Source organism: Triticum dicoccoides, chromosome 2A (genome assembly GCF_002162155.2).
Source record: "Triticum dicoccoides isolate Atlit2015 ecotype Zavitan chromosome 2A, WEW_v2.0, whole genome shotgun sequence".
In the NCBI taxonomy this organism is placed as follows: Eukaryota; Viridiplantae; Streptophyta; class Magnoliopsida; order Poales; family Poaceae; genus Triticum; species Triticum dicoccoides.
Genome location: NC_041382.1, coordinates 659,096,829 through 659,109,567, shown reverse-complemented (window position 1 = coordinate 659,109,567; position 12,739 = coordinate 659,096,829). Strand labels below are relative to the sequence as shown.

The 12,739-nt window shown below is 40.9% G+C and overlaps 1 protein-coding gene across 3 annotated transcripts in view; it reads right to left on the bottom strand.

Annotated features, from left to right (window-relative positions):
* Window positions 1-10,686: 10,686 nt before the first annotated feature.
* The window catches only part of LOC119356039 (protein unc-13 homolog), a 19,000-nt gene continuing 16,947 nt past the window's right edge, over window positions 10,687-12,739 (bottom strand). For all 3 annotated transcript variants that reach the window (XM_037622932.1, XM_037622933.1, XM_037622934.1), the window contains exons 26-29: window positions 12,294-12,508; window positions 11,569-11,854; window positions 11,255-11,451; window positions 10,687-11,165 (exon numbers count right to left, since the gene is read on the bottom strand). In XM_037622932.1, the coding sequence (XP_037478829.1) occupies window positions 12,357-12,508 (152 nt within the window). In that variant the 3' untranslated portion in view covers window positions 10,687-11,165; window positions 11,255-11,451; window positions 11,569-11,854; window positions 12,294-12,356. The remainder of the gene's footprint in view (window positions 11,166-11,254; window positions 11,452-11,568; window positions 11,855-12,293; window positions 12,509-12,739) is intronic.

Sequence of the window (12,739 nt, the reverse complement as noted above, 5' to 3'; positions counted from 1 at the left end):
TGGCCACATGCCAATAACGCCGGCACCCTTCTCGGTTGTGTGGAGTATCCGGAGGATGTGAGCAAAAAGAGACAGTAAAAAAGGTTTACGCAAGGTCTTGATCTAAAGAGAAACCTTTGGGCGGGTCCCTGCTGCACGTCTGCGCCTATGTCTCCGTTGTGTCGTGTCGTGGACGGGTGTAGCATGATTGTCATCTGCAAAAGGAAAGAGCTTAGGTGAAAGTTGTCGTGCCAAAAAAAAGGTTGGTTATTATCAATGAACTATCAAAATTCAAGAGAAACCAAGTTGAGCCGGGCTAGCCCTGATTACACGCGGGAAGCCCCTAGTATCGTTTTATGAGGGTTAAAAAATCAATCTCATGCAAATATGATGGAACGCCGGATTCGTCTAACCGTGTCTGTGGTCTTGACGATCTTCCATTTTTTTTGGTTGGTGAGGCCGTCTAGTTCACGGCTGTTAGAGTCGCCGCGTCCTCTTCCGTACATAAAAGACGTTCGGTATTTCTGCTAACTGTGATGATGCCACGTGGACCAGGCATCTTGAGCTTGAGAAAAGCATAATGTGGTATTGCGTTAAAACGAGCGAAAGCCGCCCTTCCGAGTAGTGCTTGATAATCACTTCGGACTGGAGCGATGTGAAAAGTTAACGTTTCGCTTCGGAAGTTATCGGGAGAACCGAATACCACCTCTAGTAGTAGAGAGCCTGTACAGTGGGCCTCTTGGCCTGGTATTACTCCCGGGAAGGTAGTATTATTGTGGCTTATTTGTGTTGGGTCTATCCCCATTTTGCGGACTGTGTCCTGATATATCAGATTTAGATCACTGCCGCCGTCCATGAGGACCCTTGTGAAATGGTACCCATTTATTATTGGGTCTAACACCAAGGCCGTCAGTCCTTCGCGCCGGATATTTGTATCGTGATCCCTATGATTAAAAGTGATCGGGTAGGCCAACCAGGGGTTGAACCTAGGAGTGACGGGCTCTATGGCACATGTGCATCGGAATGCGTGATTGCTTCTCCTCTTTGTCACATGGATCATGTTTACTGTTTTAACCTCTGGTGGGGACTTTTTCTGTCCTCTGGTGTTTTGGTGGCGAGGTTCATCTCCGTCTTCACTTGGTGTCTCTTCCCCTTTGTGTTCGGCGTTTAGCTTACCGGCCTGCTTGAAGACCCAACATTCTTTGTTGGTATGATTTGCAGGTTTGTCTGGGGTGCCGTGAATCTGACAGAGTTTGTCAAGAATTTTGTTTAGGCCAGATTGTCCTTCTCTACTGCCTTTGAAAGGCTTTTTCCGCTGACCTGGTCGGGAGCCCCTGAATCCGGCGTTTATCGCCGTGTTATCTGGGCTACCTTCTTTATTTCGACGCTTATTTTTTGTTGCGTCGTGGTTTACCATTGCCATCCCTGACTTCGGATGTGCTTGGGTCGCTGGTGCTGCTACGGGCCAACCAGCTGTCTTCGCCCGCACAAAAGCGGGTCATGAGGCTTGTTAGGGCTGCCATTGTTCTTGGTTTTTCTTGACCGAGGTGTCTGGCGAGCCATTCGTCTCAAACGCTGTGTTTAAAAGCTGCTAAGGCTTCGGCATCCGGACAGTCGACAATTTGGTTCTTCTTGGTGAGGAACCTGTTCCAAAGTTTTCGGGTAGACTCTCCGGACTGTTGGTTTATATGACTTAAATCGTCTGCATCCGGAGGTCGGACATAAGTCCCTTGAAAATTGGCCCGAAAAGCGTCCTCGAGCTCCTCCCAACTTCCAATTGAGTTTTCGGGGAGGCTTTTCAGCCAGTGCCGAGCTTGCCCTTTAAGCTTGAGGGGCAAGTATTTAATGGCATGGAGATCATCTCCACGAGCCATATGAATATGGAGGATGAAGTCCTCTATCCAGACTCCAGGGTATGTGGTTCTGTCATACGCCTCTATGTTCACCGGTTTGAATCCCTTTGGGAATTCGTGATCCAACACCTCATCAGTGAAACATAAGGGGTGTGTGGCGCCCCTGTAATGGGATGTGCCATGGTGTTCAAACGGTTGTAGTATTCGGTGTTGGTTGTGTACCGTAGCGCGCTTCCTAGATCCATAGATAGATCTGGTCGCGCCGGATTTTTGACGCAAGTTCTCACGTAGATCGTGTGTTGACTTATGCGCGACTTTGTTAGCCGCTCTATCGTGTTCGCAGGGTGGTGGGTCTGGACGGTTGGCCGTATCACTTTTTGGCTGTATGGGCTCTAAGGCCTCATCGTCAAATTCCGATAATAGCTTGCACTTTGGATAGCTATTTTTATGGTAACTTCCACCATACTTTGTTACTTTGTTCCACTTGCTATTGAGCGTATCTTGTGCAACCTTGAGCCTTTGCTTCTGTTTCTTCAGGCTCCTCGCTGTGGCAATAAGCCTTCTGCGGAGGTTCTCTTGCTCCAAGTGTGTTTTCGGGATGATGCGTGCATCTTCGTCCGGACTGCTTTCTTCCCCATATGGGGTTTGATGAGGCTTATCCTTGGCGTCATCGTGTTCGGGCGTCGGATCCGTACTATGTTTGCAGTTAGCATCTTGATCGTTTTCTGCCACCGGGGTGGTGCAGTTGTCGTTTCTTCCAGAGTCGAGTGGACTATTATTCCCTCTTGCGCTGTTATCGCTGTTTTTGCTATGGGGGGACTTAGGGCCGCGCCGCTTGGGTTGCTTGGAGGGTGCATCCCCCGCTGTCTCTTCGCCATTTCCCTCTCTGGGTGTATCCACCATGTATACGTCATGTGATGAAGTGGTGGTCCGGCGCCCTGTGGGCGGTGGTTCCTGTTTGTCTCCGGCATCGTCGTCCATACCGTCGATGTCTTCAGAGTCGAAGTCGAGCATGTCGGTTAAGTCGTCGACAGTGGCTACTAAGTGGGTAGTGGGTGGGCAGCGAATTTCTTCATCGTCCGCATCCCATTCTAGCTGGACATAGTTCGGCCAAGGTTCTCCTGATAGGGAGAGGTACCTTAATGAATTTAGCACATCTCCGAAAGGTGAGTGCTGAAAGATATCCGCGGAGGTGAACTCCATGATCGGCGCCCAGTCGGACTCGACGGGCACGGATGTGAGCAGCTCGGAGTCCGTGGCCGGAGATGAATCCAGTGGTTCGGCAACACGGCTCTTGTAAGGGGTGAAGTCAGTATCCGGCTCTATCGCCACTGAGAGTGCGGCCTCCATGGCGGGGTCCATCCCTCCGCTCTCGGGTGGCGCGACTTGCTCCGGATTGAAAGCCGGAGTGGTTGCGGATGCGATCTCCCAGACATCGTTCGATGGCAGAGTTACGTCATGCTCGTCGCGACTGTGCGGCGCGTCCGACATGGGCTCGAATCCGTCGAAGATCAAGTCTCCGCGGATGTCGGTCGTGTAGTTCAAGTTTCCAAATCTGACCTGATGGCCAGGGGTGTAGCTTTCGATCTGCTCCAGATGGCCAAGCGAATTGGCCCGCAGAGTGAAGCCGCCGAATACGAAGATCTGTCCAGGGAGGAAAGCCTCACCCTGGACCGCATCGCTAGCGATGATCGAAGGAGCCATCAAGCCTTGCGGTGACGACACAGTGGAACTCTTAATGAAAGCACCAATGTCGGTGTCAAAACCGACGGATCTCGGGTAGGGGGTCCCAAACTGTGCGTCCAAGGCGGATGGTAACAGGAGGCAGGCGACACGATGTTTACCTAGGTTCGGGCCCTCTTGATGGAGGTAATACCCTACGTCCTGCTTGATTGTTCTTGATGATATGAGTATTACAAGAGTTGATCTACCACGAGATCGAAGAGGCTAAACCCTAGAAGCTAGCCTATGGTATGATTTTCTGTTGTCCTATGGACTAAAACCCTCTGGTTTATATAGACACCGGAGGGGGCTAGGGTTACACAAGGTCGTTTACAAAAGAGGAGATATACATATCTATATTGCCTAGCTTGCCTTCCACGCCAAGTAAAGTCCCATCCGTACACGGGACAAAGTCTTCAAACTTGTATCTTCATAGTTCAACAGTTCGGCCAAAGGATATAGTCTGACTGTCCGGAGACCCCCTAATCCAGGACTCCCTCAATATGCAACTTAGCAACACTTGTGGACAACTTCTGAATGTATTGTAGGCAACTAAGCATCACCAGCAGACAACTTCGGTGTGTTTGTGGGCAACTTAGAAAAACAATGATAAGCAACATCACAATATTTGTAGGCAACTAATTTGCAAAATTAGAAAAGTGAGCGGCAATGGTAGGAAACTGTGCATCAATGGTAACTGAGCAGTGACGATAGGCAACTAATTACCAATAGCAGGCAACTGGACATCTATGGTAGGCTAACATTTTATAGTATTTGTAAGCAATTTCATTACTATGCTCATGAGATATATGCTTCTAGTGAACCTATTGCCCCACTGGAGGCATCTCTCTCGAAAGCATGTATATGTATGGTAAACAAATTGTTGTTGGGCAATTGACAAAATAGCGTAAATTATTATAATGACATTCATATCACAATCTCACAAAGGCATTACGTCTTTGATAAGTAGATTGTAATCCAGCTTCACCTACTACTACTATTACTCCACCCCAAGACGAGTATCTATAATGCATCTCATTTCATAAGAAACACGGTAACATAATAAGCAAGATGACATAATGTAGATAGGAAGGGAACAATCAATATGACCAAACCTTGTCATTTTGCCCTTAGTGGCAACAACACAATACATGCCTTTTTCATTTCTGTCACAGATCACCGCAAGATTGAGCCCACTACTATGTACCACTCCCTCTGAAGATAAATCAATCAAACTTGGCCAAAGTAGACGAATAAACCATAGAGCATACATAGCTATATAATTACACACGAGAAAGACCTAAAGAGAACCAATAAATCAATGAACAATCTGATCATAATCCACAATTCATCGGAGCCCAACAAACACAACACACGATTACATCGAATAGATCTCTGAAGAGATCATTGTATTGGGGATCAGAGAGAAAGAGGGCTCATGATGGTATTGCTTCAGAACAGAGGCTTGTTGTGGCGATAAAATTGTTTTGGTGTCGCTTTGAGGGTTTCAGAATATATGGATATTTATAGGCCAAGAATTAGGGCAAACGGAGCTAGAAGTGCCCACAAGGCAGGATGGCGCCCCTGCCTTGTGGGCCCTTATGGGCCCTTGTGGGTCTTCTGGTCCTTCCGTGAAGCTTCTAGGGTCTCTTATTGTCTAGAAAAAATCATCAAAAAGTTTCATCGTGTTTGGACTTCCGTAGATATGGATTTTCTGGAAAGCTAGAAAAGATGCACAAAAAAACATGAACTGGCACTAGACACTAAATTAATAGGTCAGTCTAGAAAAATAATATAAAATAGCATAAAACATACAAGAGTGATAATATAATAGCATTTAACAATCAAAAAATATATATACGTTTGAGACGTATCATTAAGTAAAGATTTTTGGCGGCATTAATAGGACCTTGCCATCAACCAAATTTATGACATTGTTAGGATGAGTTTTTTCCAAGAAGTCATAAGTCCTTCATTCAATTGTTTTACTTCCTTATTATTTATTTTGCTTATTTATTTTTTTCTTTAATTGTATTTCATGCACTTCAAAAAACTTAAAAATAACAAAAAAGATTTGAATTACAGCAAGTAGCTATTTTTTTATTTTAACTTAGTTATCATGGTACTTCTCTTGAAAATGCCAAACTTTATGGCTTTAAAAGTACCAATAATTATGATTTCATTAATACACCTATTTCTCAGCCAATTACTAAGTTTGAATCTTAAGAAATGAACCTTGCTTTATTGAGCTTGGTAATGAAATATCAATTTTATAGTTCTCATAACAAAGATGTTACCTCTCATTTAAATAATTTCATTGAGCTATGTGATATGACAAAAATATGTAAAGGTGGAGGTTGATATTGTCGAACTAAAACCTTTTTATTTTCACTAAGAGCTAGAGAAAAAGAATGGTTGCTATCTTTACCTAAGAATAGTATTGATTCATGAAATAAATATAAAGATTATTTCATTGGAAAATACTATCCTCCTGTAAAAATCATACAATTAATAAATCTTATCATGAATTTCAAACAACTTGAGCATGATCATGTAGCCCCAGCTTGGGAAATAATCAAAATTATAACTAAGATTGTCCTGCATAGGTTTTGATTGATCGGATGGTATTACAAACTTTACGTGATGTATTAGACTATATGTCTAGGAATCTACTAGACTCTGTTGCAGGTGAGACCTTCATGGAAATTATACTTTGGGAAGAGCCACCAATCTACTTGATGAGATGATGGCAATTTATGGCCAATGTCACACTAAAATAGCTCCAACAGGTAAGAAGCTAAGTTATGTAGAAGAAATTGCTTGCTTAAATTATAAAGTTGATATGAGTATGTCTAGGATTACTTCCAAACAAGTTCTTATAGATCCTAAATATGTTCCTATAACATAACTTACTGAACAAAATAATGATCAAGTTGATGTGAACTTTATTGCAAGAAACAATTTTAACAACAATGCTTATAAGAACATTTTGGTAACAACTATGCTAGAGCATCTTCTCAAAATACCCAATATTCTTATGAAAGTTCTTACGACCATAATAATATACCTACTTATCACTCCTAAAGGGGGTCACTTGTTATCTTGGGTGGTGGATTTTATTGATCTGGATTCTAGTAACTGTGATGAAGATCTGGTTAGATAAACTTTATCGTCTAGTGATACACACGGGTTCTTTCCATCCCTCTACCTCAACATAGCATGCAAGATTTTGTCTCTTGGCGCTTCATGGAAAACGGTTCATTTTTGGTCTGGTCAACCTACTTCGTGGAATGGGACCATCAACATGGAACGAAAATGAGAAGTACTAATGGCATGGGACAAACCAATGTTAACCCTATTTGGTGTAAGGTTTGGTACAAAGGTTAAGATTTTTATTTGGCGTATGTTACATAGTACAGTCCCGTGTCGTGTTACACTTGCAAATGGACATATGAAAGTATTGCCACGATGTTTGTCCTGCTTTTATGGTCCGAAAGTAGGGTCGGCCCTGAGGGGGCGGAAGGGGCGGCCGCCCCAAGCCCCCGATGGCTTGGTTCTTTGTTCCCTGTACATGTTTGATGTTTAGCCCATATAGTAGATCGATCGATTGATTTTAGAGAAAAGAAAAAGGAACCATAACAGATCGATTACTTCTCGGCTTGCCGCACGCCGCATACTTCTTGCCTACTACTCCTCTCCCTCGATTTGCCAATGAATCAACCATGCCAATGTCTATGGCACCCCACCAGCGTACTTCAGATGTGTTTTTTGGCTGTTGGGCGCAATTAGTGGAAGTAGGTAATGTGATTTTCCAGATTCTGATCAATCTTATCTTCAATGCAAATCCCCTCTTTCAATAGTCTTGTCAGATCATTCATTTGTTTGAAGAAGTTCATCCTCATATATATGTCCTCCTCACACTCTGATTTCTTGTGTTGATTGGGATTAGAAAAGAGGAACTCCAAGTTTTCTCGTGACTCGGAAGCAGCGGAAAAATCTTGCAATTTCTAATTTCAAGCCATCTAGGTACTTTGTTCCATGCCTTTCTTAACATTTTATTTTAACTAGCAGCATTCTTAATTACTTGTATCATATGTTTAGGTGGTACTTAACAAGATTTGTTGTTAATTTAAAATTGTTAGCTAGAATCCATATGATAATAGAGTAAAAGAGGAAAACATGAATATGAATTGAGTGAGTTCCAAAAAGAGGATTGGCATTTTCTTAAACATATAGAAGTACTTCTACCGCTAGGAATTCTGAGGAATTAGCTTTAGTTTATCGTTGAAGAACAACCTAGTAAAAAATATGATGATATTTTAGTTGGCACAAAAGTGCCACGATTCACGTAACACAAAAAAAATAAGTGTTGATTGATAAGAGCGACAAACTATCATTATAAATGTTTACGCTCTTGGTTTTTTTTGGATAATCTAGGTAACAGGGCAACACAAAATATAGTGTACTACATAGTACTGTATTTATTTGCACTTAAAATAGGAAAAAATGTGGCCTTAGGGCCCCTCTACATTGGCCCCTGAAATCTCAGGACCAGCCATGTCCGAAAGATACAAAACACATGTTATTTCTCTGCAAAAAAAAGCAAGACAAGTTGAAGGAGGCTAGGGATCAACAAAATTATTAATACAACCGGCGAAGTTGATGTAATGGGAAGGCGGTTCTGGGATTCCTACTTCTTTTACCAAATTAGAATTTGTCTGTTGTGGATGTTCAGAATGTTCTGGGGGTGATTGCAATTACTATGTGGTATTTGTGGTGGGAAAAGAAGTAAGTTGGTCCATGAGGAGACAATTCAAAGTGCCTTACAAATTTCAATGGGGACTCGTGCACTCACGACTAGCTTTTTGTCATTGCTTCTTCTCCAAGGCTACCATGTAAAATGGGGATGGATCATGCCCCCTCGTGGTTTCGTCAAACTAAATGTGATGCATCTTTTGATCAAGACCTGCTTAGGGACACAGTTGGGGCGGTTCTGAGGGATAACAAGGGCAAACTCATTGAATGTGTGTGGGGGGGGGAGATGCGCAAATGTCTTAACGGTTGAAGCTTTGACTCTCAAATTCAGTCAATCACTTGCACAAAGGGCGGGGCTACAATCGTCTCGTTATTAATTCCGATAGTTTGGAGGTCATTGAAACCATGAAGAATGGAGGACAATCAACGAGTGCGGCGGTGGTGTTTTTTGACAACTCTTATCATTTTGCTTGTGATCTTCGTATTTCTAGGTTTGAGCATTGTAACAAAGTAGCAAATAAGGTCGCTCATGAGCTTGCTAGGTTGGCTTGATTTCATCCGACTAATTGATTGGTTTGAGGAGCCTTTAGATGAAATGATGGCCCTTCTCACAAACGATGTTTCAAATGAATAAAGTTGGTGGTTTGATTTTTTAAAAATGTCATAAAAGAATTCAGTGCTACACACACAAATCAATACTATGGCCAGTAGCAAGCTTGAAAACCTAGACAACATATCACATAAAGTTGATAATCTGGCACATGATGTTGAAATGCTTAAGATAAAAAAAATATGCCTTCTAAAGATGATATGTCTAGGTCTTTAAAAGCTATACAGGCTAAAATATATTATACACACTTGTCATGATTAGGGCTAGGAGGGAGAAAGAGAGATTGCAAAGAGAAACTGGCTGAATTATTTGCTGAAAGTGGTATTGAAGAGGTCGACTTTAGGTACCATTGAAACCACTATTACCGAGGAACTTCTTAAAGGATTATATGTTCGCAATATTCCTAAAAAATGGCTTGGAGAGGCCATGAATTTAGTCAGTGATGATCCCACTAGTTTAATATCATTGCAATTATGCAAAAAGTGGCTTTGGAGAGGTCAAATCTTAGGTAGTGTTTATCTCACTATTTTGGATAAAGAAACTTACAATTGTGATGATTGTACTCTTGCTGAAATGATAAAGGTTCTACAAGAATTTGTTAAAATGCCTAATGCTAAAGAATGCAATAGTCTTTACATAACACATTACAGAAGGCGTCATAAAAAGCTAGAGAAGAAAAACTGAAACTAGAAGTTCTATTCCAAAAAAAATTAGAAGATGGATGGGAACTAAGATCACAATTAGTAACTTTGAGTTTAATGATTTATGTGCAAGCATTTTGTATGATGTTTTGAGTTTAAAGATATGTCTGATTGTTTCTTGAATTTACATTTAGCAAGCAAATTCAACTATCAAGAAGCCATTGGGAAGAGTAGATGATGTCCCTATTATAGCAAATCAAAATTATGTTCCCCTGACTTTACAGTAATGGATATCGAGTGCAATCTTTCATGTCCCGTTATGCTAAGAAGACCATTCCTGAGAACAATTGGGGTTGTTATTGATATGAACAATTGGGGTTGTTGTTGATATGAAAGAAGGTTTGATTCCCTGTAAGAACAGGGATGGAACACTTCTCAATGAAGAAAATCAAACTACCAAAAAGTCACTTTGGTGCAAGGGTGCATTTGAGCCCTATATTTTAAACAGTGTCAAAATGGTATTTTTGAAGTTTAAAAAAATCCAAAAATAATTCCACATGTTCATATGGATGTATGTTAAACATGTGCAAACTCTGATGATGAAATAAGTAACCATGTGAATTACACACAAATGACAAAATCGTGATTCTGAAAAGATGAACATAGCATGGATTATTCAGCATTTAGAAATCATCATTTTGTCTTTTTATAGCTCACATGTTTACTTATTTCATCACCAAAATTTACGCATGTGTAATATCCATCCATATGAACATGTAGAATTCTTTTCAGCATTTTTTGAAATTTTAATGTGATTTTTAAACTATTTAAAATAAAGTCCTCTAATGCACCCATGTTCCAAAAATCCACTCTCATCAAACTACCCTATGAATCTATTATGAGAGCAACATATTCTTTGGGAAAACGATAATGGAAAATCTACACCTATTCAGTTAAAGAAGTCAGGTTTATCAATATAGACAGATCCATAGCTTAGGATTCAAGCCCTACCGGAGCAAGGTCAGTGGGGCACAGAAAACAGGGTTGCCAAAAAATACTAAGAAATCATAGAGGCACATGAAAGAAAGTCATATGATGCCACATACCAGTCAAAAAAGAACCTCCAAAGTTCAGAACACAGCAGTCACGCTATAAATGTTTTGAGTAAGCTTTCCCATTGGCTGATCTCAGTTTATATACTGGATTCGCTTCAGTATTAGTACATACATACATATAGCCATATCAGAAAAGTACTGTCACTGTCTTGCTATTCATGTATATACCATTCCTCTCTTGAAAAAAAAAGATAGAATAATTACCGACGGTTTTACATAAACAGGAAAAAGGAAACCATCTCCAACAAATTGTTTGAGAAATGGTGCATCTATTGTACTAATTCATCGCCATAAAAAATCAATATTTTTTGTAAATATAATTCATTGTCATCCACAGATTCGGCTATACTGGCTGATATCTGCAAACATTTTCTGGAATACAATATTTAGAAGCTTGGTTTTGAAGGAGGTCGCCCAACCCTTCCTTTTTCCGCATATTTACACATGCAAGCCTGTTTTCACTTAGCCTGTTTTCACTTCTCATTAAGTGCTGGACAATGCAGAACAAAATTTGGCGTCTTGTGAGTGAAAAATCAAGCTGTTCTATGAAAAGATCAGAAATGCTCGCGGACAATGTACCTGGTGATCTTTCCTGGAATCTGTTAGTATCTGTGATACTACAATACAACAGATCTCCACATATATTAATCTGCAGCGAAGATTTAATCAAGCTGGGGAGGCAGGATTACGTCACCACAGGTGGCTGCTATGATTTCCACATGGAAATTGCACTGAGAAAGAACAGAAACTTAACATGTATTTTCAGAACTGAGACCCTGCAAGACAGAAAATAGGAACATTATTTTCAGAACAGAGATCCTGCAAGACAGAAAAGATAACAATTTATTTTTTTCGCTTGGCACATCGTATGTTGTACTAGTGAAGTAACTTACCTGTGATGCTTCTCTTCCTTGCGAGGGAAAATCTTCATCTCTTTTAGCTGGATCATGATGATCTCAGGTAAAAAGCTCAGTTCGTCATTCACAAACACCAATTGAAGCTTCTTTGCTTCTTCCTCATCTCTTGCTTAGTGCCAGGTGGCATCAAATGAGGTCGTAACCGTTTAAAGATCGGGACGCCATTAATCTATTATGTGTAGAAAAAGGCCTTATAGCAATGCCTTCGTTCGCTACTTCGTGAACATATGCAAAGTTGCATCTTCTGTCCAAACAGCGTGATCTGCAACGTTGACGAGCCTTCTCATCAAAACAAATAAATAACACCCTACTCGTTCTGAATTTTACAAGTGCAATAACTTTAAAAAGTTAAACAATAATTTAAGAGTGCATAAAAACACAAACATGAAGATGTGGATATAATCATTAGGAAGGATGTTGTGTTAATCATATAATCACAGGGAATGCTTCATCCCTTGTGGATAAAATTGAAGTCTACAATATTCATCAGACATTGTAGCATTATATGCAGGAACAAATGTTTGTGCATAGTAACTCCACAGTCCATGGAACGGGCATAAGTAATTCAATGCAGCATGTGAAGGCAATAAGAGGTAAAAAGAGGGAACATTAGGTTCAGCTTGACTGCAGAAAACAAAGGGATAACATCTATTTGCACGTATCCATGTGCTATACAAATTTAGATTTTTCTTATTACTTGCCTATTTCACAGATATGCGAAGGACATGTGCAAACTCAGCAGAATTTTCCAACCGAGACACCTTTTACTGCCAACTAGCTTCTTGCAGTTTCTTCTTCATAATCCTAAAACTCTGCTGCCCAGTTTCTGACCAATTAAATGAAGCACCCCTATTCAGCATGTCTGAAAATATAGGCACTTTAGATGGTGCATCCTTCACAGGAACATCGTCATAATCTGCATCAACGGAGAACTTGCGGTCATTACATAATTCTTCAGATATGTAATGAAATGATTGTACTTCAGATATGTATAACATTTGAGGTGAAGTCTACTTCATTTTACTTCACAGGAACTGAAATGATTGTAATTCTTCAGATATGTATAACAGTTGAGGTGAAGTCCGCATGCTACTCGAAACACGCATCGGCAGTGAGGAGCATGGGGCACTACGGAGTGGTGATTACA